This window comes from Cyrtonyx montezumae, unplaced genomic scaffold, assembly GCF_038088225.1.
Source record: "Cyrtonyx montezumae isolate F1298 unplaced genomic scaffold, pur_monq_1.0 scaffold_22, whole genome shotgun sequence".
Lineage (NCBI taxonomy): Eukaryota > Metazoa > Chordata > Aves > Galliformes > Odontophoridae > Cyrtonyx > Cyrtonyx montezumae.
The window spans coordinates 5,593,507-5,620,295 of NW_027071959.1; the positions used below are offsets into that span (position 1 = coordinate 5,593,507).

Here is a 26,789-nt window from a genome sequence, read left to right on the forward strand (position 1 = left end):
ACGGGTAATTTCTTCATAGTTAAATTTTGCCATTATTGCGGTAACGTTGCTTATGAACATTCCAGAAGCACTGAGACCTGAGCGAGTTCGTTCCACCTTATTTCTCTTTTTATCTTTGTTAAATAATGGCATCAGTGCTTCTGTTTAAAGTTATGAGCAGACCATAATGTTCTGGTTTCAGGCTCTCATCCTGCAATCGGATGCACACGGACCGAATCTCGCACCCACGCAGAGTCCCGGAGGTTTTGTCTAGACTAGATATTTCTGATCCTGTTAATTGTTTGCCAGCTAATACAAGTTAGCTAATGGGCTGTCCATGTCGTCCTCCTATAGACATCTGTTCTAAAGCAGAACTGCTTGTGGTTTACCCTTCTGTTTATGGCACCAAACCACTGTTTGTGGATCATCAAATTAGCACATGCAAAGTTAGCGATGGATGGCAGGAAAGTGTCAAATGTTTAAAACAGGAAAGGAAATCCACGCCAGAAGATGTTCTGAGAAGCATTTGGTAATTGTCTCCGTGAAGTGGTTAAAATGTTTCCCAAGTTGAAGATTTTGGGGGAAAATGATCACAAAATGCTGAAATAGTCGCTTTAAAATCTCAGTGTGTTTCCCATCTGCTTCAAGACAAACACGATTGCTAAGTGGAGTTAATTTGCAAACAGCTCTGACAAGCTAATGAAAGAAAAGATCTACTCTAGACAGACTCAGGAAATCTGGAAGGTTTCTGGTAGTCTGGGGGTCGGTTGTGAATCCCATTGCAGGACCTAGGCTATCTCCAACAGATACATTACTCACGTCTTAGTTTTTTATTTTTTTTTCTTTAGCGAAAAGTACAAAGCTACAGCCCAAATGTACAGATTGGAAAGATGTACAAATTACATTAAAACAAAACCAAAAAACAACAACCCACAAACAACTGAGCTGATAGTAAAAAAAGAAAAAAACAAACAAACCTGCATTTGTGACCGAGGTCAACTCGTTTTATTTAATCTTTCTTCTAAACCTGTGAGATATAGGGAAAAAAAAAATAACTCTGCATAATTTATACAGTAATTTGCCTTCTGATTTGTTGACCCTTCGGATGACGGTCTGACAAACGCACAGCGTTCGCGAATCGGAAGCAGGGAGCGGTCCCACCGGGGACGCGCCGTCGTTCACTCACTTCACTTTTGCTTTCAGAGAACGTACGTGCACGACATCAAGCTACTCTTTGTTCTGGTTTCTGATGTTTCTGGAGTTAGTATACAGTCTACTGAAGTTGAACAGCCTAGAAATTTCCTTCAATGCCCTTTACTTCTTAAAATATGCATGTACATATATATATATATGAATATATATATATTTTTATAATTTCCAGTTGGGTGAAAATCCTCATCTGCCTTAAAGCTAAGATTCCAGTTGTAGTCCCCTGCAGCCCAAGGTCCTCCTGACTTTGTGGTCAAATTGCCTACCCTCTCCGAAGCGAGAAAATAACCTGTAGTCGTGTTTTCCTAAGACCCACAGTTGGATCTATGTCTTGTCAACCAGCTTTGAGTTCTTAAAAAAAAAAATTATCTCATCAAAAATCATCCAGGTAATGATGAACAATCTTCATAGTCAATTCCTAGAGAGGATTATGAGCATTAAAAACCAAAGAAAAATGCAGAGTACTGGCCCAAAGAAGCATCCTTCTCTCAGTTCAAGACACAAGAGGCAAAATTACAAAAGTAAAAGGTTTGATCCAGGAATAGCCAATATCCAGTTTCACTTCTGTCCCGGAAAGGCCACAGTTATCCGTCAAGGGTCCCCAGAAAAACAACAAAAAAATCCCAGATGTAAAAAAAAAAAAATAGAGGTCCAAGAAGACTGGTTAAGGCCACTTGAAGATAAAAGCATCTAGTAATAGCTGCCCAAGTGTGGAGATACATGAGCGTTGGGATGGCGAGGAACATTGGGGCTTGGATAAATGCTTCCAGCAGGGGAGGTCCAATAAGGTGAAGCTGCTCCAAAGAAACTGGACGATGTGACAGGCATAGAAGAAGGGTGTGGGGGTACAAAGTTCACCTTCTGCTGGTGGGCATGGTAAGAAGGCATGTAGGAGATTTCTGGTGGATATTTGTACACTGACGATTCAGTGGGATGAGGCTGGAGAGCCTGGGCAATGCCATGAAAGTCAAATTTGTAGGCATACCTCTTGCCATGCACTTTGGTCATAATGTTCTTATCATAGTAGTATCGAAGGGCTCGGCTCAGCTTGTCATAATTCATGTTGGGCTTGCTTTTGCGTTCTCCCCAGCGCCGTGCCACTTCATCTGGGTCTGTCATCTTGAATTCCCCATTGGTCCCTTCCCACGTGATACAGCTGGCGTTGGAACTGTCCGACAGCAACTCGAGGAGGAACTGCCACAGTTGTATCTGCCCACTCCCTGCAAGAAGCAAGCCAAAGAGGAAGGGAAATGACATTGTGTTTCCTGCTTAAAAGCAAAGACAAAGGCAGGAAACAGAAGGACTATCTCGATCTTTACTGGGAACTGCTCCTTCAAGCCTTAGAAAGTCTTATGTAGGAATGGATAAACTATTCCCAGCAAACAAATTAGTCAACCCTTTGTTCTGTTTATGAGTTTGAGGTCATATTAAATTTCATAATGGTTGCCTTTGGCCCTAAAATCTTTGAGTTGTTCATAAACAGACCTTTTTCCAAGCATACTGTTGTGCAGAATTTTTCACTGGAAGGTCGACATAGCGTATTTCCACTTTCAACTGCTTGCTCTTTACCATGGGTATTGTTTTGGATACCTACGGTTTTCTTTCCAAATTTGAAAGACTTCTTTCTGAGTTATGTAAGATTATTTCTTTCTCAGTTGACTCCTAGTTTTACTTTGTGCAGTTACACTAACAGGAAAGGTAAAGAACCCTATGAGGATGTTTCCTTCAGATGTTCCTTTGGTAATATAACAGTGTCACCCCAAAGTGCTTACAGTTATCACTCTCAAGTAATTCAGTCCAACTTTTTGAACATCCAGTACCTGTGAGGCCTCAGCTGCTACAATCCGTGGCCCTCATAACCTCATAACTCCAAGAACTGACAACACCTACTCATCCAGTACACACAGTAGCAGTATGTCACAAGGAAATGACAACAGAGGAGCAGATTCGAAGAGGAACTCACCAGGATTGGCAAGACGGCTGCTGGTGGGCCCCAGGATTTGATAGGGATCTAAAGAAAACCAACAACAAAAGCCATCTAAGTTAAAGAAACAACAATTACTTTTGTTCTAGAAACCAGTTCAAATCTTGATTTTCTTCACCTGTGCTGCCTTTTCTCCCAGGCTGACCTGACCTTAATTATTTTTAGCAATCCACAAACGATTATTCATGGAATCCAAAATGGCACTGCACTTCTAACACTGGTTTCAGACTTGCCAGCTTTCAAAGTTCATAAACTTTTGGGCATTCCCTACACTTATGTGTCAACTACAACGTTCAGCTGCACAAGAAAAGCAAGTGTGGGTGAGTAAAGAAGGAACAAATCAGAAGCAAATACATTTTTTCCAATAGAAATAACCAGTCAGAAGATAAGGTTTTCAGTTTCACTTGTTCACAGTCCAGCTCGCTTCCCTCTGAGATCAAGGAAATGCTCACCCAGCTCTCCCTTACTGAGGCAAACAAGAACGCTGGACAAATGAGAGTAACAGGAGTTTTATCACTGGCTCCAATGAGGCTGAGTGTTTCTTGAAAACTCCACAATGCATTTATTAGGAATGAATTCCTTCCCTTTTTGTGGGGCCTCCTCAGCCCTAATGTCTACACTTCTCCTTTGCTTCTCTCTGGTTTTGGTGATTTCGATCTATAGCATTTGCTCGTGGATTGAACTGATGCCAAAAGAACCAACCCTCTAAAAAAAAAAAGAAGGATGGAAAGCAGCTGTGCAAAGCAGGGAAGGTGGTATTTAGCTTTTCAAAGGCCCCTTGGGAAACGAGCAGGAAACACTACTGCTTGCTGTCCAGCAGGGTTTGCTTTTCTTATTTGGTTTCCTCTGACGCTTGGGAAGCCCAGTTGATTCTGTTCAGAGATGCCTCCATTGGACATGGCTGCAGCAGAGGTGAGGAGGCAGTGAGCAGGCACAGTGCTGCAGCACGAGCAGCTGCATGCTTCCAACCTACTGCACTGCGTGTCATGGTGCTTCAAAGAAGACACCATCACTAGGCACTGCACGTGACTCAGATGAAACAGGGATGTTTCTTTTGAATGGGGAAGGACAAAGCATTGAAACAGAAACAGTTTGGGACAGTTGCTGTCAGTGCTAGGTCACAGCTGACTCATTACTCTGAGACTTCCCTGTAGGGTTTTGCAAGTTTGTCCTGTGTCCATGGCTCCTGCTGCTTGGCACGTTTATTTCCCCAATCCAGCTCAAAATACCATTACTTAGCAAAGGCAGTGGTGGCACAGTCAGCAGTTACCTGGCTGGGGCCGTTGCTGTTCTGTTGTCTTGTTCACATTTTGTGTCCCTGCGACAGGAGGACCTGTGAAACCAGGGAAAGATCTGATGTGATTTACTAGAACAGAGAGGGAACGATGAGCAGGGAACAAGTCAAGTGCAAGAACACAACGGAAATAACAGCAATTGAGATGGGAAATGTTTTCTAAGCCTAAGAGCTGATACTTTTGAGATTGCACTATAAAAAATATGGGGTATCACCAGAAATTACAGATCTCACTGTAAACTGAAAGCACACAGACGAGGGAAGGGAAGTATGATGTAGTCACCTCATTCATTTTCCATCTTTTATTACAACTCCACTTCCACTCTCATTCACATAAATGTTTTGAAGAAAAAAAAAAGATTTTTTAAAAAGGTATTAATTCTGACCTTTTTATTTTATGTAGGAACTTTTGTCAGTAATTTTTGGAAAAGCAAACTCCTTTTTAACTAACTCTAATGCAAAAATGGTTGGTTTTACCAAATCAAAGACTTTGTTGAAAACATCATGGCCATTTCTATGAATTAATTTGACATTAACATCTGTTCCTCCTCTTTGTATCATTTCTCTTAACAGAAAACTGTAACTCCAAGACTAGTCTTCACATTTAGAGTGCACATAGTTGACAAAGCTGCAAAGCAAAGAAGTGTGATGTGACAGCTGGCTCTGTATTGGTCCATGAAAGAATGACACCAGGATTTTCTTTCCATACCAGTTCTAGCTCTTGCCTTACTATTCCCAAGTCCTCCACTGCTCTGATAACACAAACCAACCACGTCCATCTTTCCCACAATCTCATTTTGATCTTCCGTTGCAGAACTTGCAGTTCCCAGTGGGACAACTTACTTTTGGTGAGGCCAGAATTCATATTACTGCCCCATCCTGTTCTCCTGACTGCATCATAGGAGGAGGGATCTAATGACAAAAGACAACAGGCACAGATGGGTTGAAATGAGCTCTTCCCAGACAAACTTGCAAGCATCTAGCTTTGTACCTGGGTCTCACAAGTTATTATGGGTGCACTATTGGCTTCCCTCTCTGTGCATCTCCCTCGCTCCCGTGGCCTCTGCACAAAGACCACAGGCTGTAAATACAGTGCTGTATGGACTGGCTGTTTGGGCAGTGCTTGAACGTGACACCTTGTGACCATGAAGTACAGTCATTGCAGAGTTTGGAGTGCAACTTCTGTCCTCCTAAAGAAGGCCTCCTTTCCTGGGACAGCAGTGGGCAGAACAGGAGGATGAGATGAACCATTTTGTTATCCCACACAAAAATCGATGGCAGCTTGAAATCCCGGGGAGGCCGTGGACTTGACAAACACAACAGAGAGACTATTTTAAGGAGGAAAAAGATAAATGGCATGCTCTCGGGTGAAATTCAAACGTCCCTGTGAGCACACAGCTGGCACTGCCCCGTGCCCCGCCGTGCCACGCTGCACTGCTCCCTGCAGACACGTCGCAGCACTCGCGCATTCCTGGCGGCGCTGGGAAAACTGCTGCAGCTTTGAAATTACAGCCTTCCAGTTATTGGCATGAAAAGGAAAACAGAGAGGGGACGGGAGAAGGGAGGGGGAGAGAGGGAGAGAAACGGGAGGAGGGGAGAGAGGGAAGTAGGGGGGAAAGAACTCATTTAATGTGCCTGTTTTTCTTTTCATTTTATTTATTTGCTTTTTTTCCCCCTCTTTTACTAGAAACCACAAACCCTACTGCAAATAGATCAGACTGAAAAACAAACTGCTGCTACGGTTTCAGCCTGGTACAAAAAGTGAGACAGGGCATCTGTGAAGGGAGGCAGCACCCCAGCCGTGCTGCCCCTGGGCTGGAAACTGGCTCTCAGCCGGGCAGTACCAGGGACCTTCATCCCAGCTCAGCCCTCGGCAGCTGTCCCTGCTGTGAATAAGCTGCTATTGGTATGATTTTCCTTGCTGAAAAACCATCGTGCAGACCCAGTGCACCCAGAGCTCGGGGTGCTCTATCAGTGGCTGAAATCAGGAGAGCAGAGACGAGGTCTGAAGCAACCACTGGCTTTTCCCATGTCCTCTTTGCAGCCAGTCTTCATTTCTCCCCTGGGATGTTCTTCATAAGTATTACAACTGGAGCTATTAGAGAAATGTTTGGGGAAATCTTTTGAAAGAAACGTAGCGGTTCTGAGTTGAGAGAGAAAGGCAAAACCTCAGAAATGTCCAGATTGAGATGCTAATGCACTTTCTGGTTTGCTCAGTCAAAAAGTTTTGCTATTAAGTAACTGCAATGGAAACATCACTTACATGGCGAGCCTGTTAAGAAGGAAGATGGCAGTTTTTCAACAGAGAAATAATTCACAAGTTGGGAAAAATATCCTTTCTGAAAAGTAACAGAACTCGTTTGGAAAATTCCCAATTTTCTCTGATTCTTTTGGGTCAGAAAAGCGCCTGAAGGGAACCAGGGGCCACGGACGGGTTGGTGGGTTCACTTGCATCAGCACATTTCCAGTAAACAAATAGGCCATCATCTGGAGAGATGATCATCCTCGTCCTCCTCCAGATGGAGAAACTCTGTCACTGAGGAGGAGGCTGCTTTGCTCAAAGTGTCATGGAAAGAATGTGGAATGCATCTTCCTGAGATTGTGTAATATTAAGTGACAGTATCACAATCAGATTCGCTGACCAGGTGTGTATTGTTACAGCTGCTCGCATTTAGAAGGATCAAGGCTTGGTCCTCCAGGTAAGTTTGGTTAAGCCTTTATCATTCACACCCCTCTGAGTGGGTTTGTTGGCTTGGATTTGACTCAACCAAGATTGAATCCAGATTTACTGTCCCTTGGAGGAGTCCCTTTGCCTCAGTTTCCCACATACAGGTTGGATTGTGGAGCCATGTGTGGGCATTTGCAGAGACAGCCACACTTGGGATGTTAGGCTGAGTTCTGTCACTTCCCCAACGTGAGAAGGGTTAAACATAAGAGCAGCACAGGCAGTGCTATTGAAACAACGTGTTCATGCAGCCTGTGCGTGTTTCCAACTCTTTCTTTCTTCTTAAAAAAAAAAAAAGGAAAAAAAAAAAGAAAAAAACTTCCAAATCCACCAAGCTATTTTTGTTTTGTTTTCACAAAAATCTGTGCAACGTGAAAGAACCACATCAGCCCTCCCAGCTTCCAGGCCCAGGCTCTAAAGCTGAACGTGTTTAAAGCAAAATGGAAAAGGCAGAGCCAGGGAACCTATCCAGAGACTCGGATTTCTGCAAAAACAATATTGTTCCCAGGACCTGACGCCCAGTGGCTCGCAGAGCTCCTACAGAACTGCAGCCAGACAGTTAGTTACAGGCAGAGTCTTATCTGTCATTAAAACCACTTGGATTTTACACCAAAACTTGCCGAGCTATGGAAATTCAATTAAAAGATTTGGACCGAGGTTCTTTTCTGGTGTAAATCAGCGAATTGCTTCAGCGAAGCTAGGGGGCAATTTATCCCAGCATGGGATCAGGTCCCTCTGTCTGTTTCAGACTCAGAAGACCCAGTGGAACAACAGTCCTATGACAAATGTGTGTTCAATACAAAATGGAATTAAAGAGCACAAAATAAATCATAGATGCTTTCAAGAGATGTCATTCTGCAGCTGTCTGGTTTGTGTCCAGAAATTCCCCAGAATGAATGCATACTCTATTATGAGCAAGGTAAAGAATATTAATAATGCTTTGCACTTTCACAGCACCTTTCAACTAAGGATCTCAGGGCTTTGCAAACATTCACACTCACAGTGCGCCTGGGAAGGAGGTTAAATATCGTTTTATTTATTTACATGCATAAATGCACTTTCCTTGGCTCCAGCCTCCTGTTACCAGATGAGGTTTCTTTCCCAGAAATCACACTGTATGAAACACACCACGTAGCACTGGTCCTTTCCTAACTCCATCTGTTTACCCCGGATCTCTCCTCGGCTCCTCCCTCACCACCCCCTGTGCCATTTGGAAGTTCTCATCCTCGTCTGTGCAACCCCACTTTCAAAGTCCATTGATTCCTCTGGAATTAGATGTCAGTGAGAAATGATGCAGTGGTGAAGCAGTCTGCTGGGGAAAGGCTTAGCACATGTCAAAATGAGGGGGGTCAAGCCTGGGCATTACGCAGGTTGTCATGCAAAGTTCAAGAGATGAGCTGAATTATCCTAATCAGACAATCTGGCACAACAAAGGAGGGACTTGACTGGGGGAAGAAACAAGGAGTGAGCCCCAGGCATCCCCTGAGTGAGTCTGGGACAGGGGGGAGCAGAGCAGCTGCACATTGTGCAGTGTAGCTGTAGGGGGCACGGCATTGCAGTGGGGAAGATAAGGCAGGTTCCACTGCACCACCAGCCCACCTTCACAGACCCGCTGTGTATGGGCCAGGCTGCTCCTGTTCCCTGTACCTCTGGGTGCTATTCAGCCTAAATAGCCTAATGGCCTCAAATATAGCTCTGGGCTAGAAGAGATGGGCAGACACCCACAGGCTCTTTTCCCTAGGAAACGAGGCTTAAAATCCCCAAGCAGATTCCCACACTGTAAGGAAGACCATCCCAGAGGCTGAGCAGAGCTTTAAGCTCGAAAGCAGTCTAGTGAACAAGCCATTAGGGAACCACTGCTAAGATACGATGTACTGAAGAGCAAGACCTCTCTGATGAGCTTTAAGATGCCCTTTGAAACACACTGCCTGATTCACCTGGATCATGACAGCAGTAACAACTGTGGTCATTTTGCCATCTTCTGTGCTATGCTTTACCATGGGATCTTGGGGTGCTTTACGAAGAAAGGTTAAACAACTCCTGCTCCCGTGTCAAAAAAAAACACCCCGAAAACTGAAAGACAGAAGGAACTGCTCCTGCATACCTGGTCTTACTTGTTTAGGGAGCAGGAGCAGTGTATTTCCAGACAGGATTTGTCTGTAGACATTTCAGTGAAGCAATGGGGGGAAAGAAGGCAGCAGATTTCAGTGGGCTGTGGGATTGATGGGATTCTCCATACAGAATACATTCTGTTCTATGCCATGAGTCCTTATGCTTCAGTAAGAAGAAAGATCCTGGCTTAGTGGCTGGAATTTAAATTAGCATCTCTAAATGGGGAAAGCAGAACCAGGTGTCCTTGGGGATCCAGACTCGTGATTAGTCTGAGTGGCCACTCGGGGTCTATTTTGTGGCAACCAGTTAATAGAGAGAGAGAAAGGAGGGCACAGGACTGTGTTGCTCTGCCTCCCCAGGTGAGGTTGTGTGTGGTGGCTGGGACTGGCAGTGTTGTAGTACTTTGGAAAAATCCCAGTGTAGATGCATGGGAACAAAGCCACTACTGCTGCAAACCAAACATGTAAGCAAGTCCTGCCAAGCTGCTGAGCGCCCAGCCCTCACACTCCCGTCACTGAACCTCCTGCAGATCACATCGAAGAGGTGGAGTTGTGTTTAAAGCCAGTTGGAGAGAAGAAACCTAGACTGTGGGTTTCTGGAGGGGCAAAGAAGCCAGAAACACCTCCAGCTCCTCCTAGAAACATTAGATGGATTGTCTGAAATCGTGGCAGCAAATATAAAGGTTGTAGAGTCAGCAAAGGTCTTCCCAAAGTACGAGAGCTAAATGCCCGGTACATATGGTGCAAAACCTTACAATGACAGCAGTGTGAGGCTTTCTTAGACAAAGTTTTTCTCAGCACGAAGGTGTGAGGCTCCATCTGCAGGAGGTTTAGCACTGTGTGGCAGAGAGAGTGGAACAGAAGAGGAGGGCAGAACAGAGGGTGCGGAGTCGTGTGGACCATCCAAAGCGTTGTGCAGATCAGTGGTTGTGTTCCTGTAATGCTCAGCCCTATAGGATGCACCCAGCCAGGAGGCCTTGCAACCTCACCTGCAGTTTGAATTGCATCCAATTATTTTCAATTTGCTATTTCTGCTAATTAAAACCATTAGTTAGCATGTATGCCATCACAGTGAGTCACTCACAGCCAGCATTAGGACTGTTCTTGTGATTATGTCAGGGACTCCAGTGGCTTGGAGCACAAAACTCATTTCTTTCTACTTCAGGACCACAATACTCTGCTCCTTCTGCTAAAGATTCACCAGCACAGGAATCGTATGTGGAATTAAGTAATTCCAAGTCTCTCCAGTAAGGGGAAGCAACTAGCTGAGTGCAAAATCATTTCAAAATAACTTCTGTATGGTTCCATTATTGGACTATTTGATTATTTCACCGTTTAAACACCAAACAAACACATTTATTATTACCAAACAACTCTACATTGCTATTAACCTGTTTTACAGATGAGAAAAGCCAAGACTTGGAACAACATTGCTTTTTTGACAAGGTTTCACCTCAAACCAAGTGAGAAAGGACGGCTGGATTTGCATAAGAAATCTCTGCAGAGCACGCACGTGAAGAGCAGGACTCACGTAGGGAATCAGTGGGAGCAGCTAAAAGCTCAGTTCTGCACTGCTATCCTCAGTGAAATACAGACCAAAGTCATCAGCTTTTTCCGATGTGAGTCCCATGCTGGGTTTAGCTTTGGATCTAAGCACCGTGCCCAAAGGCCGCTCCTTCCCAGGGTCAGCCCGGAGTGTGTGCACAAAAGTGGGGTTCAGGATTCCCAGAGGGGGACTGAAGGAGCTCCTGCGCAGCTCCAGGGCCTGCAGCTCTGCTCCCCCACTCCGGAGAGCTGCAGCCTCCAAACGCTGGAGTCGTTCCCTGTTTGCTTTGAGTCACAGGCGACAGCCCCAAGTTGGGCGAGCATGGCAAGAACAACATCCCTGAGCTGTGCAGCCGTGCAACTTCCTGATTCCCGTCTGAGTTACCCCGCACAGTGCTTACAAAGGCAAGTTAAAAAGAAAAGGAGGAAGCAGTGAGAATTTTTCTGTTGTTGTTGCTTTTTTTTTTTTTAATAACAGCAGCAGATGTCCCAGTGCACAGCCCACGATGAAGACTGTGTCCTAAGAATCCCTCCCCGAGCCAGCGTTGAAAAGCAGGCGCTTTGCAGCCAACACAGTCACACACACACACACTGCAGAGACATCTGGGGCTGCAGGCGTGAAGAGCCACGTGCAGACAGGCATGCTGCAGAGCATGCAGACACAGCACTGCATGGCAGTGAGTGCCCTTCACACGTCTACACACACGTCCATCCAAAACGCACGGCCTAATGAGCACCACTGTGCAAACAGCACTGCACAGGCACAGAAGCTAATCTGGGGGGGGAGGGGGAATGGTGGATGTGTTTGAAGTATGGATGAATTGAAAATGCACAAATGGAAATGGAGAAGTAAAGAGGAAGAAATGTGCATTCATGGAGAAAAAAGCTTGATACAGCAGTACACACATAGGAGAAAAGGGAAGGGAAGGGAAGGGAAGGGAAGGGAAGGGAAGGGAAGGGAAGGGAAGGGAAGGGAAGGGAAGGGAAGGGAAGGGAAGGGAAGGGAAGGGAAGGGAAGGGAAGGGAAGGGAAGGGAAGGGAAGGGAAGGGAAGGGAAGGGAAGGGAAGGGAAGGGAAGGGAAGGGAAGGGAAGGGAAGGGAAGGGAAGGGAAGGGAAGGGAAGGGAAGGGAAGGGAAGGGAAGGGAAGGGAAGGGAAGGGAAGGGGAAAGAAAAAAGGCAGACATGCACCAGCTTTGCAGTAATGGCTTCTATAGCATTTGCTGATTTACAGCATTTAACGCAGTGTCAGGAAATACACTTATTTTTGTCTTAGGAAACAAAGTGCTTCCAAGAGCTTTTCGTGGGAGGGACTGCGCCCCAGCAAACATGTAACCCCCGCACACATGTGCAAAAACAGTGCTTGCAGTGCACCCTAGGCAAAAAAATAATAGCTCTTTTGCTGGGAGAAAAGGAAGGATAATGGTTACTTAGAAAGTGCTCCAGACAAGCTGTCAGGTTGAATTCAGAGAGCTGGAGTCTACTCTGGGACAGCGCTGGCTCAGGGTGATCCCTTGTGAGTTGGGTTTCCTGCCTGCTACAGCTTAAAGACAACGATTCTTTGTTTCCAGTTTTTCTGGTGAAAAAACACACGCCTGCCTCCGAAGAGGGTCAGGGAGAAAGCAGACAAAACACCAACTCTGGAATTTCAAAGGAAAACAATTAAAAAAAAAGTAAGAAAAAAGAAAAATCCAAGAGTGCTAGCTACTGTCTCTCCTGAAGGCATAAATCCCCGCTTTGGACACACAGTCACATTAAAAGAAGCACCAAAAATGCCTCTCCTTTTTTCTGCCAAGAGCTAAAAATGGATGAGGGGTATTTCACCGCCGGACACACAGACACAGCCGACAAATGCATGCACAGAGAGCCAAGGGGGCACGAAGCTGCAACTGCTCTGTGACATGGGTAACTCCGGAGGGTTATAAGCTCTGCTGGGGGCAGGGGGCCTTGCTGACACACTCAGCACAAGAGCTCACTAAAACTGCTCAGTATTTTTCAGGTGACAATCTTTTAGACCTGAAAAACGGCTTTTCAATGCTCCGGCATTGGGAGACTCCTCCCTGGGAGCTCCTAATGAACGTGGGTCTGAACTCACACTGTGTGTTCAGAGCTCACTGGTTTGATTATCTTTTCAAATCTGCCAACAACTAAACAAAACATTTAAGCAAACACAGCTTATATCCAAACAGAAATATTTAGTGTTCCCACAAGCACTTTCATAATGCAAACATAAGCATGTAACAGCCACAGAACAACTCCTTACAATTTGCTTCTTACATTCATGGGTTCACATACAAATCTGCCTCTGTAAATCAAAGTAATGCATCAGCTTTTCCTGCAGCCTTCTGCAGAGGCAGATAGTTGCCTGAATCGAGGTTGGATTTATGAGACATCGGGCTAGTCCTGATTTGCCACTCTTCCAGCTGACTGCATTGCCACAGGCTGATCTGAGACATGCAGGGATAAAGGTGCTGAGCCCAGCCATGAATGAGACCCTCCCTAACCTGGAAGCTGGAAGCAAACACGTGTCACTTTAACACTGGCACATAACGGGTCCTCTCTCTCTGGAAACTGCCAGCACTCTCCTGCTAAGAGATTGGCACCTGGTTCAAACCCTGTACTGCACTTGGCTTTTGTATTAACCGTGTGAGTTGTGCAGACCCCCAGCATGCTTAGAAGTAATGCAGGCTTTAAAAATGTGCTGGACTGAGGCCAGATCGCTCACAACCATACAAGACACAGCTCTTTGGCCTTCCAAATGTTGTTGCATGTGAATACACTTTCCATTTCCCTGTGGAAACCTACTCAAATGGCAGCACTCTGAAGGTGAGCAATTTAAAGTGTCCATGGGCTGAGGCAGATAATGCGGTCTCAGGTTGTTCTCCTGTGTCTCCTGTACCTACAGTAGGTTGGTCATTACTCCAAGCAGTCACGGAAAATGAAACGGACCATCTCTCTAGCAGAGTGCTTGGAGAGGGACACAAATCTTTCCGTTCAGCAATGAGAGCAACCTCGTTTCATTTTCCAGAGAATTGTTCTCTCGCCAAAAAATACTGGTGATTTTCATTAGAGCAATTTGTTTCTCAAAGGCAGCTGAAGACAATTTGTACCAATGACGCTAAATACCATACTTTTGAGTGTTTATGAGACTGAGGAGCAAGGAAGCTGGGCAACAAGACTCCTTTGAACACTACCACGATCCTACCTATATGATCTGAGAACAAAAGGAACATTCTTTACACAAAAGCTGTCTAAATTTACAGTATCTGTTTCTGCCATGAAAGCAGTTTAACCCTTAGAAAGCAGTGCCACAGGTTCTGCTGGCACACATACAGAACTGGCGCTGCAGAAGAGAAGTGAGCAGAAGGCTGAAAGCAAAAAGGGAGTAAAGCCTGCAGCTGCAGTGTGCCAGAGCAGCCCTGTCTGCAGAGCCACAGCATGAAACACAGACCTGTGAGAGCAGTGCTGCCTGGTGGGCTCCAGCTCAAGTGCTGTCCTGTGCTCCTGCATGACACAGGCTGTGCTTGCATGCAGAGATGCTCTGCCATGTCCATAGCAGAGCTGTGGGGAAGAGCAGAGCCATAAGCAGCTTCAGTCCCTGCCTTGAAACATCTGCATCTGTCTGTGCTGCAGCCGTACCTTCTTTGCCACGGAGGTTGGTTTTCACAGTGTGTGGATGGCATATGTTGCATAGAGCAGGAAGCAGATGCAAAGAGCATGCATTTCTCCCCACAATTTGCACGAGCAGGTTGTGTGCATTAACTGTGTGCTCTTGCAGAATGTGTAAGAAAAATTACAAGAGGAGTGAAGAAAGCAGCATTGCTTTCCTGTCCCTGACATGCGTCTTACAATTCCATCACCTCCTCCTGCTCTGCATTTGAATCCTCAGGGGAGAGAGGTTAGGAAAATTTGTTTGTCTGTTTTCATGCACAGGTGTGGAGAGAAGAAAAATTCACAGGACTGAGAGAGTCATTAATGTAAAATTAAACAAACAAACGAACAAAGCTTTAACCTTGTGGGAAGGAAAAGCAAAAGAAAATACTTAGGAGAAAGAAATAGCCGTTTTGAACTTGAAATTCCTTTTCACCATCATCTTGAAGGCAACCCATTAAAAAGCCTTAAGAGGAAGCAGAGAAAATCTTGTCTGATGGATAAACAGAGGCTGAGCAATCCCATGGTCCAGTTTTCTGTCCATCACAAGTTTCCTCTGGGATATTGGACAAGACACTTGACTCTGCTCTCCCAGTTCCTTATCTGTCAGCCTGTCATGTTCACGTCCCTTATCCTGTCATCTTGATAAATCACTGATAATATTGGGAGCATGAATCAGTAGCACTGAATCGGTTAAACTGAAACGAGTCGGTTTGTCCTAGAACAGCATTCAAACATTAAATGAATGTCAAGGAAATGTATACACTCTAGGAAGAAATGGAAGCATAAAAGATGGGATTTCAGCATTTCTATGCTAGTTCCTGATTTTTATTTGAGCATCCCAGGGGTGTGTTTAGTCCTTTATTGACATATGATGAAAGTACCATGTAAAGTACAACTGCCTGGCTGACAGAAATCAAATGTAAAGTTCTGTCAGCTGCACTAAAGAAACACACTTGAGGGCAGTAAAAATGGAGGGAGGGGGAGGAACATTTTTCCCTTCTAATTTCTTTCTGCCCAAGCTACTCTAGGCTCAACCTGGGAAGACAAAGGGTATAAAACGTTCAGAGGAGGGTAATTTTACATGGAGCATTGCTCTTTAATAAGAAAAAAATCACTGCTTTCTTCCCTTTGTGTTTATCAACCACCTGGCCTGAGGCAGAAAGAGCAGTCTTGGATGTGCATGTATGTTTATGGAGGAAGCTGTGGGGGAGCACGTGCACGTGTGTCTGCTTTGTTCAAGTAGGAGCTAGCCAAGCTTGTATTAATTTTAAATGGATGACTGTTAGGGTCAGAGCAGTCAGTCACAGAAGGGCCTGAATGGCTTTACCTTTGTAACATACCATATTTTATCAACTAATACCTGTCTCATAAAGAGAGAACAGTGTGTCAGGGGATAGAAAGCCCAAGTGGATGGTTATGTGCTGGACAACAGAGGCTGCTGCAAAAAGCAGCACTGATACCGTGCCCAGGGTCCAACACAGATGTTGGAATGGAGTGCAGTGTGGTACAACGAGAGAGAAGTGCTGGCTGTGAGAGCAGTGCTAGCTGGTGGAGCAGCCAGACACACCGTGCAGAAGCTTGTTAAACGTGTGATGTCAGTTTGCTGCAGCCTTGCAGTGAAATGGGGTTTTTGTCTCTCCCTCCAGCTGCTTACATAAAAGGCTTTCTGCCTTTTCCCTCTACTCCGAAATACGAACCTGTGGTTTGCCAATGAAACCATGTTCTCCTGAAAAGCACAGAACTGTTTGTACTCTAGGTGAGGAAACTGTCTCAGAATGAGAGCACACAGCCCCTAGGTGGGTCATCCCATAAGGCAGAAGTGAAATTTCACACCTTCCACTCAAGTTGTTTTCAAATGGAGTTACTGAACACTGGTGGACAAAGACAATGTTCCCACGCTTAATGCTAAGTGAAAGAACTTAAAAAAGTGGAAAAAAAAAAGGGAAAGGACTGACCTTCTTTGGTGGCAAGACGTGAGGAAGCTTCTGTGTGGGATGGAGTACTGTAGGTCAGCAGTGAGCTACCTATAGTGAAAAGAAAAAGGAGTTATTGCAGTTTGGGGGTACTCTGCCAGTGGGGGAACCATAGAAAATGCTATCATTGGGATTTAAAGATCAGTTTATTTCAGGCAATTAGACGTTCAGTTCTGTGATAGATAGAAAGTTATTTCATAATGTGGCTGCTGTCACAAGTGCTACTGTTTCTCCACTCAGACATCACAGCCAGGCTGCTGGCCTCCTTCACAGAGCAGGGGCTCTGCTGAAAACAGATATAAAAGGAGGAGCTTGCATAGCATATTTATGCAGGTATAACATGTAGCACAGCAGAGACTGGAAATGACTGTGGCACAGATTATCTTACAGGCAAAAGAAGCTTTCCTCTTTCTCTAGCTGTAACAGGGAAAATTCCCATTTGAGGAACATGCAGTAGAAGTGAGATGAATTGCACTGTCAGGATCTGAACGTTTTTAGAGTGTCACATGCTTGGTTTTGGGCTGACAGCTGCACAATCCCATTGGTACTCCAGCATTTGCCATAGATTTCTGTGTATGATTTACTACCTCCGATTGTTTTGCAGAACTGAGAATACCTCTTTTGCAGGTACAGTAACACTACGTGATTAGGATCTTGTGACGAAGCCACACAGTCCCCAGTTCCTCTAATCCACATGATCCCAAATAACATTGACCTCACTTGCCCCTCAATAGCATTCACAGTGTGTCTTACTTTCCTCAGAGAGCAGAGGATTAGGCAGTTCCCTGCCAGAAGTAACAGCCATTGCAGGTGCTGGACATTATGAGTCCTGTGGATTTTCCCAGATGCAAACAAAGACAAAGATATGCACAGGAGAGCAAGTATACAGAGGTAGAAGGCACTGGAAAAGAGGCCTGTACTAACTGGGAGAGCAAAACCTACTCATAAGGAGTGGAGGACGGATGCTACCAAATGCTTCAAGTCAGGGGATGCTTAGAAAGACCGGGGTGGATAACATGGCAAACTAGGAGGTAAAGAGTTCAAAAGGATCCCTAGGGTACTCTGAATGTGAAGGTTACAGATAGCTAAAGTAGCTGGTGTAAATATTTAGAGGTTGACTGCTGTTTGGCTACTGCTGGAGGAATTGCAACAGCTTTGTCCACAGCTTTGTCACGTTTTCGTCAGATGTTCTTTCTGTGGGGAAGCTCCTGCCCACCACTCTCCTCTTTTTAGGCTATTTGAAAGAGACCTTAAATACAACACCCAGCCTGGCTTGCCCCAGCCAGACAGGGAAGTGCTGGGGAATTCAGAAACAGCTTTCTATGACTAAATAGGCTGCAAATTCCTGGTTGCACTGGGGTGGGGGTGGGGTGATGAATAGTGCTGAACAAGCTTGTCCTACCAACCTACAGCTACTTTATGCTAAAAAATGCAGCCCAAGCCACTGGAAAGGGACGGCACCTCCCCCATTTTAATTGCTAAAAGTTCTCACCTTTGCCCGACAGTCTGAGGTTTCTGGTGGGAACACCACAGAAAAGGAAATGTGTTTCCTATTAAGGGGTTTCAATGGAGGAGGAAAAGGGAGAAAGCCAGAGACACAGATCAAGACAGAGAGAAGCAGACAGACAGACAGAGGCTGCTCCCTCCCTCACTCATTTTTGGGCAAAACTTTGGCTGTGATGAGCTTTCATTTTGCTCTTACTCCCTCAACCCCTCACTGGGTCAGTGACAGCTTAGATAAAATCTGCCCTTTCTGCAAACACTGCTTTAAGTGCAGTGCTATTCTCCTGTAATTAGTATCAGACATGTTATCTTATGGCTCTCCTTTCCTTTATTTCTCCTGTATTAATTAATAAGAAAGCTGGAAAAGGAGAGAGAAGTAGCATTCTTTCTCCATAAAGCCTTCCTCTTCACAAGGCAGATTGTCTTCTGAGTTTCAGCAATGTCTTGGTTTCACAGTCCTGAAGTCTACTTAAATGGGAAGTGTTTTTTTATCCTGAAGGCCACTTGGGCTTCCCTCCTCGTCTCCTGGTAGAATCAGGGTTCTGCTGCTGTTAGCTGTATAGTTTTGTTTGGCATTAATGTACAAATCAAAACCACAAAGTAGTTTTCTGCTTCTGCTCCTAGCCACAGTCTCGTTCCTTCCCCTTCGTGCTCTTTTTGTTTGTACACACCACACACAACTGACCCCCCATAACTAGAGAGGAAAAGGACAGGAGGTGACAGTTCCGGTTTCTTTTGATGTTCATCCCAAGCATAGCATGAAAACATTCTAATCTCCCTCCCCACTGCTGGCTGCCTGGCTGGAGAAGCTTCACCAGGCAGACTGTGTTTTAAAAGGATACCGACACAGCAGCCAGTCAGTCTGCAGCCTGAAGGTACAGAGGGAAGAGCAAGAAGAAAAGGCCAAGGCATGGCTTCACAGCCCCAGAGAGGAAACCTGAAGAAGCACTTAAAGAAATAGGATTGCTCTGGGGGCATGACCAGTATTTCCTGGAAACAATAGTAGGGGCTGTTTTGAACGGCAGCAAAGGATGGAGGGTTACAGAACTGGGTTCTGTGGGTCTGGAATTTCTTCTGGATCAGAAATGTCTGAATTTCTGATGGCTTTGATGGGTTATGGAAACAGGAAACAACTGCAGAGCTCTGGTCCAGACCAAAATTTGGTCTGAAAGCTGAAGGTACTGTGATGTGGGTTTAATTTAGCCTTATCTATATGAAATAGCTCACCCCAACCTTCTACCTCCAGAACTAGGATGGAACTTTTGTTGAAGTCTTGCAGATGTTACCAGTGCATTTTTCCAATACGAGATAACTCACTTGGTCATGCTTTTACCCTGACCTACAAAGTAAAATGCCAAAAATGAGGAAGCTCATTTCCAGGGGGTCTCTGACAAGTGGACAGGCTCAGAAAGTTTGGATCAGCTTTGATTTTGGAAAACAAACACCAAAGCTGAGGGCTCTCCGGTCATTGCTAATACAGCTTGAGATCCTGAGAGGACAAATGTCTTTCAAAAAGAGATTGTGCAGATGCAGTGTAGCCTACAGACCCCTGATTCCCCGGAGTTCTCCTGCGTTCTGTTGCCATCGCACCTTCTCCACCTTACGCAGTTACTTTGCTGGATGTCTCTGGAACAAACAGCCTTACAAGAGGAGAAAATACAAGAAAAAAGACCATCTCCCCGTGGCACTGAGCTCAGAGGCTCGGCACTGAACATCCGCTGGAAATCAGTCTGGAAAAACAATAAGCTCCTTTCGAAGGCGTTACTCCGTGAGGGAGTTAACCAGCAATCCAGAAACCAGACTGCCATTAGGCAGCACTAGGAACAGCTGCATGGAAAGGAATGCTCTTCAGAGGCTGCCCGACCTCCACTCAGACAGGAGCTTGCTTTAATAAGGACAGCTTTTGTGTGACGTCTTACAACAGCCCAAGGGGCTGAGCAGAGAGAAATCTATAATCATAAAAGCTAGGGATGGACTAGGATTGAATTCTCCTCTTGTACGCAACCCGGTAAAAATGAAGTAACTAATTTGTCTGAATCCAGCAAAGTTCCTTGGGTTTTACACCAGCTTAATAGCATGGAAATCATTATAGACATTCCCCTAGCAGAACACTATATTTTTATGATTATTATTCAGCATGTATTACAGCAGCAGTTACATGCTCCAGCCGTGCTAGGACTCCGTTGTGCCAGGTCTTGATAAATAGGAGGCACAGTCCCCATTGTGCAGATTTGCCTTATCAATGACAGGACATGAAGAAGACAGAAGGAAGTACTGCTAGCTCTGCTTTAGGGAAAGTAGAATGGAAGTGCAGAGAAACTCAGGCAAAGATTCAGCTCCAGGCTTTAGATGTGATGTGTGAATTAGGGGTCTGCCAGCCTGGGCTTCTGTGTGCTCTGTGCTTCGGAGGTCAGCGTGACCAGACTTCTAGTTTAGGTACTTCAGGTATCTAAAGTTAGGTTCAATCAGGAATTTGCTCTGAAACAGGGGGAAGGCAGCAAGTGGTAAAGGCAACAATTCAATCCAGGTCTTCAGACTTACGCCATGAGAACAAGACAAGAACATCCCAGGTGATGGGATATCTAACTCTTGAGACTACCACTGAAGATGCTGTCTGGAGCTAAAGCAACAAAATAATTCAATGATTTTGTCGGCCTTTTCAAATTCCACATCTTTCTTTCCTCCAAAAACCATACACATCTTTCTTCGTCTCCTTCTGTGAATTCTCAAGCCTTATCAATCAGACAATTCAAAAGTAAGCGTCTCACTTCAGTATTTATCTTGTGGGAATTTAAAACCATTTCCGGATACAAAGAGTCTGCTTTACCCAGCCAAAGTCAGCAGGTTTGTTCAGAGCAGCTCTGGCTTCACAAAGCAGCCTTAAGATCCCCCATAAAAATGTGGAATTCTGAATGCAAACCTGAGTTAGAAGCATTTTGGGTCTGCAGTAATCCTGAAGCGTTCTGAGAACTAGAAGCTCTTTGCTGATGAAACAGGATGAAATTTGGATGGGAAGTTTTTTTATTGTGAAGTCACGAGGGACAAAAACTGTTCACATCCAACAGTGTGCTTATTTGTTGTGAATCATTTTGTTGGCTCAGCTTCTCAAACAAAATAAAGGTGGGGCTTACAGAGGCACCCGTCTGTGATCTGACTCTTGTCCCACTGTAATGTGTAAAACTCCCATGATTTTAGCAGATGCAGGGAGAGACCCGTGATGAATAGCTTGAAGAAAACACCCTAAATAAATGCTGCCTCACTGCTTCATTGAAATGGCCAGATGGAGAGATCTTCAGCTGCCTCTACATCACAACTTGATTTCCCAGTGGAGAAAACATGATTTTTATTTTCTCTACCTGCCCTCCCTCTGTGCTTTATGACAATTCCCTCTGATCTTTTAGTCCTCAAATAACTATATCCTATAAAAACTGCCACTTGGTAAAATGCTGGAGCATGAGGGATTGAGCTCCCGTCCTCTGGCCTCGTCCTAACACTGCCATTTTCAGCACACCTTTGTGAAGAAAGGAGATGATTCCATGCTGCAGATGAAGAGGAGACTTTCAGAAACCATGCAAGGTACAGAACAATTTGCCAGTGACACATCAGTTCATGTTTGGTTTAATCTCCACTGGAAATTTATGTATTTTTATCACTTAGCTACAGATGTTTTTATTATCTGTAAGGTTATCTAATCTTAAGAGTTCTGCTCAGTTCTTCACCTCCCTGATATTGTGTAGCTCTGCTAATTCTAGCTAAGTTATAATTAGCTTTCCAACCCAATTTTTATTCCTCTCTTCCTTGTTTGCTTTTGCTGCTTGACTCTCTCTGTACTTTTTTTCCCTTGTCTTTGCTACTATTTGCCTGCAAGAAGAGCACTAGAACTTCAGTACTCGTGTAGCTTTATCAGCCTGTCACACTGGGGCTGGGATGAGTCAGGGCAGTACTTACTTTCCCTGAGGTAACTGAGGTGAGACAACAGAACTTCTGTGTTGTAGAGGGAGGTGGTTCGGAGGAAGTCATCCTTGTTCATTTTGCAGAGCTCTTTGCCATCCATATTCTGGAAGAAGGTGGTGTCAATCTCCATTAACCCATACTCCTTTATGGCCCATTCCAGCCACTGGCGCACGTGTTCCTGGGTCCATAGTGTGGGATCTGCCAGGAAAGCACAAAGGAGGGTAAAGATATGTGGGAGCCGCAAGCCTCTAGCACCCAGTGAAAGCCAATCAAAGCATTAAGCATTGATTCCACAACTGAAAGGACTGAATCTGTTGATTTCAATGTACTTTGCCAGGATGTGCAAGCATGATGCTCTAAGAGGGCCACAAGCCCCACGCACTGATGGCACTGGCTCTGTGGCAGGGTAAGTTCACTTGACAGTTTTCCACCTGCCTTAATCTTATACATACTGCTTGGGAACAATCTTAGTGGAATTTGACTGTGGTTTTTCTCTCTCTCTGGAAAACAATTGGTTCCAAAAGCAAGCTCGTCCCTTTCAAAGTGCATGCTTGTCACAGCTTCAGTTCTGCAGTACTATCTGATTACATCAGTGCCATTTAAGTCACACCATCCTTTGCAAGTGCATTACAAAGACTCAACAGATGGCATTTTGAAGTCTGAAGACAGTGACATTTATGGTCAGCAAAGAGATTCTGAAAAAAACCAAATATTGCTTAAACAGAACAGCTTTCCATGCATCTCTGAGTCACATCTGTTCACCCTGCTGACAAGAACACCTCTGCTAGCCCTGTAAAACCAACACAGCCATTGGATGGCAATGTGGATTTCATAGTGTCCCATGCATCACTATCAACTGTCAGCAAAGCTCCAGCTGTGGAATCTTTATTACTGGTGGTGACGTAAGAGAGAGATTGAACCCGGCTGGAGTTTCAGACCCCATGGTGATGGTTTGCTGCATCAGTAGTTAAAAAAAGAAATCATCCTTTGAATTTTGAAAAGAGCAGTGGATCAGAAAGTCCTACCACGAGTTTGTGCCGTGATACCATTTTTACAGAGTCACTTTCAGAGCATATCTGCATTTTCAGATGTTTCCTGTGCTATTTCTCCCCATGTATGCCATTTGAAAACGTAAGCCGCAAATTCATGTTCCACTGCAGCTGGGGAGGATTGTGAAATCAAGCCCAAATTTTGGAGAAGTTTGAGCTGGCTGTCAAAGCTGGTACCTTCCTCTATAGTAAAGCCTCAGGTCCCAAGGTAGTAGAGAAAAATGGGTCAGAAATGTGTGGGTGTCACACAGATGGCAACTAAAGCTTCGCAGTGAGGCAGGAAGCCTCTGCCACGCTTCAGTGGTAAAATAATGTCTTGGTCCCAGGCTGTGAGCTGTGTGCTTGGGCTGGTGAGGGATGGAGCCCATTATTGTCTTCAAAAGTCTGGTAAATCTCTGCTATTTAACAAATACCTCAACATTTTGATTTGTGGATGCTCACAAGGAGAAAAATGTCCTTTTACACTTTCCTTCACTGAGGATAATTTTTTTCCCCTTCCGTCAAGGCCACCTTCAGTCATTTCCCACATTTCAACAGCATTAAACTTTGGGTCACATTGGGTCTTTTAGGCATGAACAGCACAGTAGAGATCAGGCTAAATGTTCCATCTTGAACATCTTTGTCATCCCTCATAGTACCCTAGCTGGTATCAGCTGAAGCCCTCTAGGCAATGCTGGTGCTGAAAGCATCTGATCCTGACACCAGTTACGTTAGCCAGCCTGCCTAAGCAGATCCTAACCAGGGCTTAAATGTTGCTTTGAGACTCGCTGTCAATCTTTTATTGGCTTCCCCTCACTACATTCAGTTCAAGCTTTTTCTTTTCATCCTAAATGGCAAACAAATGCTTGGGAACTGTCATCTGTTCGTGGTGAAGCCACGATCAGAAAACAGAGCTGAATTCCACGAGTACATTTCTTTCTGCCAGCAGTGGGACTGCTTGAATCAAACACAACGATTCTGTGATTCTGTACCACTTGACATGCTGTGTGAGAAGCCGTTCCATGCCCACAAAATCTGTGGAAGTTTTGGTACGTCAATCAGGCCATGGTTTGACTTACAATATTTCCCTCGCTGTAAAGTTCCCCAGATAACTTGTTTATATCTGTGGTGTTCATAAACCTCTTGTTCCAGGTTCAGACTTCACAGGTTGCCTGCTACTGCAGCTTCCACCCTTGACTATCCAAATGCACGCAGTGCATGCTGCCAATTTCAGACAGCAGATGTGGATGTCAAATACAAGCAGAGATCTGGACAGGAATGTTCTCTTGTAATATTTTTGGAAGGTTAACGTAGTTTCTGAAAATACAATTTTTCTGGTTTTCTACTTCCAATAAAAGAATGAAACCACAATAGCTCACTTTGAATCAACATGACATGACAGTGCATCTGGATCCTGCAGAGCAACATGGGAGTTATAATTTTGGTGCACTTTATGCCTATTCTTGCTTGTAAACTGTGTTTCTTGATTGCACCATGCATATCCCTATAAGCACTGCAGGTTCTGCATTTTTTATACGGTTTGTAAGCAAGAGAATTCCTCAAAGAGTAGATAAACAAGCTTTATCTGTTCAGATGGATATTTAAAACAGTCCAAAGTAATATCACCCGAGGAGTTTGATGTGGTGGTACCTGCTGGGACAATGACTCTCCTCTCATTGGTGGTCATGTTGGGAGGAGGCCCGTTCTTCTCATCCATGTAGGTGCTGTAACTCATGGGGTTGGACTCTGTGCCTGCTCCGACGAGCTTGCTGCATTTGTTCACACTACAGTCTACAGGGGACTCCCTGAAATGTGAAAGGAAACAGATGACTTGTCATTATTATGAACCTTGCATCCCTGCTGTAGCAGAAGGAGATTTGAATTACAGAAACGGCAAGTATCCTGGAAGGGAAAAGTGATGGGGAGCTTCTGTAGATGTGGGAGAGGCCATTCCCGGCTGGCCACGTGAATGTCAAAAGGTGCTCTGTGAATCACAGGACTCACGGAAGGGATCTGTGATAAGGAAATGAGTTCAAGAAAGAGTGACTTTCAGACAAAGCCAATGACAGCTGCAAGATTGCGTGTGAAACCGAAGTCCATGATCTCGATAACAGTGTGTGAGTACAGCACAGGTCCTAGTTCTAGCCACTCGCTGCACTCTCCCTGCATCCTTAGCTGCATTTCAGCAGTCCTCCAGCTACAGCTCTGTGCTCCTAGGAGCCCTTGTTGGGCTGTTCACTCCAGTACTGTGTTAAAAAATCTCTGCACGCTGTGTTTCTGCTAGAGGTGGAGCCCATGAATCCACAAAAAGGCTTCAGGCTTCACCTCATGACCTAAGGCTTTTCTGCAGTGTAAATCCAAAGAAGGGACACAATATACCCAGACCAAAATGACAGGATAGTCGCAGGAGAACACCACAGTGTGGTATCTACAGTCACGTTTATCTGCAGCTGAATGTAACTGATCTTGTCTGCTCTCAGCAGCTGAACAGTCCCAGGCTTGTCTCCTGCTTGGATAGGAAATCTAGAAATCTTAGGTGCCTTAGGCATGAGTCAGGGGCTTCAGACCACAGAAACCATGTGTGAAAAAGGCTCTGGCCTCAGTTTTACTTCTGAGGTGATGGAGCATCGAGGAGGGAACATCTAGCAACTCAGGTGGCACTGTACTAAGGCCTGGACTGCACGCAGACCCTTGGCAAGCAAGGCTTTCTCTGTCCTGCTTTGGGAGAATTATGGCCTACAAACCACAGATAGGGAGCACAGACTTTGTTTTTCTCCAGCTGCAGTAGTAACTCACGCTTTTAGCTCTAGAGGTCACTTAAAATACCAGTCCACAGCCAGCCACTTGCGTGCAGAACATCCCAGCCCTGAAGAATGCACCAGGGAAGGGCAGGATCACTGCCCTCATCATTACAGAAGTGTTTTAGTGTGCAAGCTCTATGCAAAGCAAGCCCAGAGCCTATATCCAGTACAGCTCAGCCCGCCGCTTTTCCTTCCCTGCCAGGAGGAAAGAAGCTTGGGAGGAAACCATTTGCTGAAGGGTAAAAACTATGACAGTGCACCAAATCCCACCCTCTGAGTTCAGCTGGCAAGACTTCCAAGTTTGGACACTAAACAAATTTGTTTCTTAATCTGAATGACGGGGGGGCTGGGGAAGAAATTACTGAAATTCAGTTATCATGGCTGGGAGATAAATGCTCCACCGAGATATTCTTAGGCAGATGGTAATTTTTTCCTCATGTCTTGCTGAGGGAATGTTGCTTCAAAATGGAAATAAGATGTATAACTTACACATGTTCGAATTTAAGGCTTTACTATTTCGCCTACTGTTTTTCCAGGCAGGGAACCAAAATCCGCCTTCAGAGAGGCAAACTGCTGAAGGTTTAATGTCCCCGTGGCAGTCAGAGGAGAGCCTGAGCAACTGCAGGGACACCGGGGTTTTCACAGGGAACGCGATCGTTCCTAACGTTCTGTTGAAATTCCCTGTGTCAGGTGTTAAATGCTGCCTGTACTGGCAGAGAAAAAGCCCCGCAGCAGCACAAAGGCTCTTATTCTTTCCTGAGGTACAGGCTGTCCTGAGAAGACTCTGCAAAAACATCGAGAGCATCGCTGCCATGTGCCAGCAGTGCTGGCACAGCTCCCTGCTGCCCGCCGTCCTTCCAGGGCGCTCACGCTCCCCCACTGCCCCCGGTTAGATTTCCCCACAAATAACCCCTTTGGTTTCCATATGCAATATCTATGCTAGAATAGTTACGTGTGCCGTACCCACACGAAGCAGTCGGACATATCGAGTCTCTCAGATAAGTACCTCTTCCAGAACGTTTATCTGTGCA

The 26,789-nt window shown here is 45.1% G+C and overlaps 1 protein-coding gene across 1 annotated transcript in view; it reads right to left on the bottom strand.

Moving 5' to 3' along the window:
• Positions 1 to 1,146: 1,146 nt before the first annotated feature.
• The window catches only part of FLI1 (Fli-1 proto-oncogene, ETS transcription factor), a 63,069-nt gene continuing 37,426 nt past the window's right edge, over positions 1,147 to 26,789 (bottom strand). Inside the window, exons 3-8 of the mRNA XM_065738570.1 lie at positions 24,608 to 24,762; positions 21,924 to 22,127; positions 16,455 to 16,523; positions 4,443 to 4,505; positions 3,152 to 3,199; positions 1,147 to 2,408 (exon numbers count right to left, since the gene is read on the bottom strand). Coding sequence (XP_065594642.1) covers positions 1,879 to 2,408; positions 3,152 to 3,199; positions 4,443 to 4,505; positions 16,455 to 16,523; positions 21,924 to 22,127; positions 24,608 to 24,762 — 1,069 coding nt within the window. The 3' untranslated portion in view covers positions 1,147 to 1,878. The remainder of the gene's footprint in view (positions 2,409 to 3,151; positions 3,200 to 4,442; positions 4,506 to 16,454; positions 16,524 to 21,923; positions 22,128 to 24,607; positions 24,763 to 26,789) is intronic.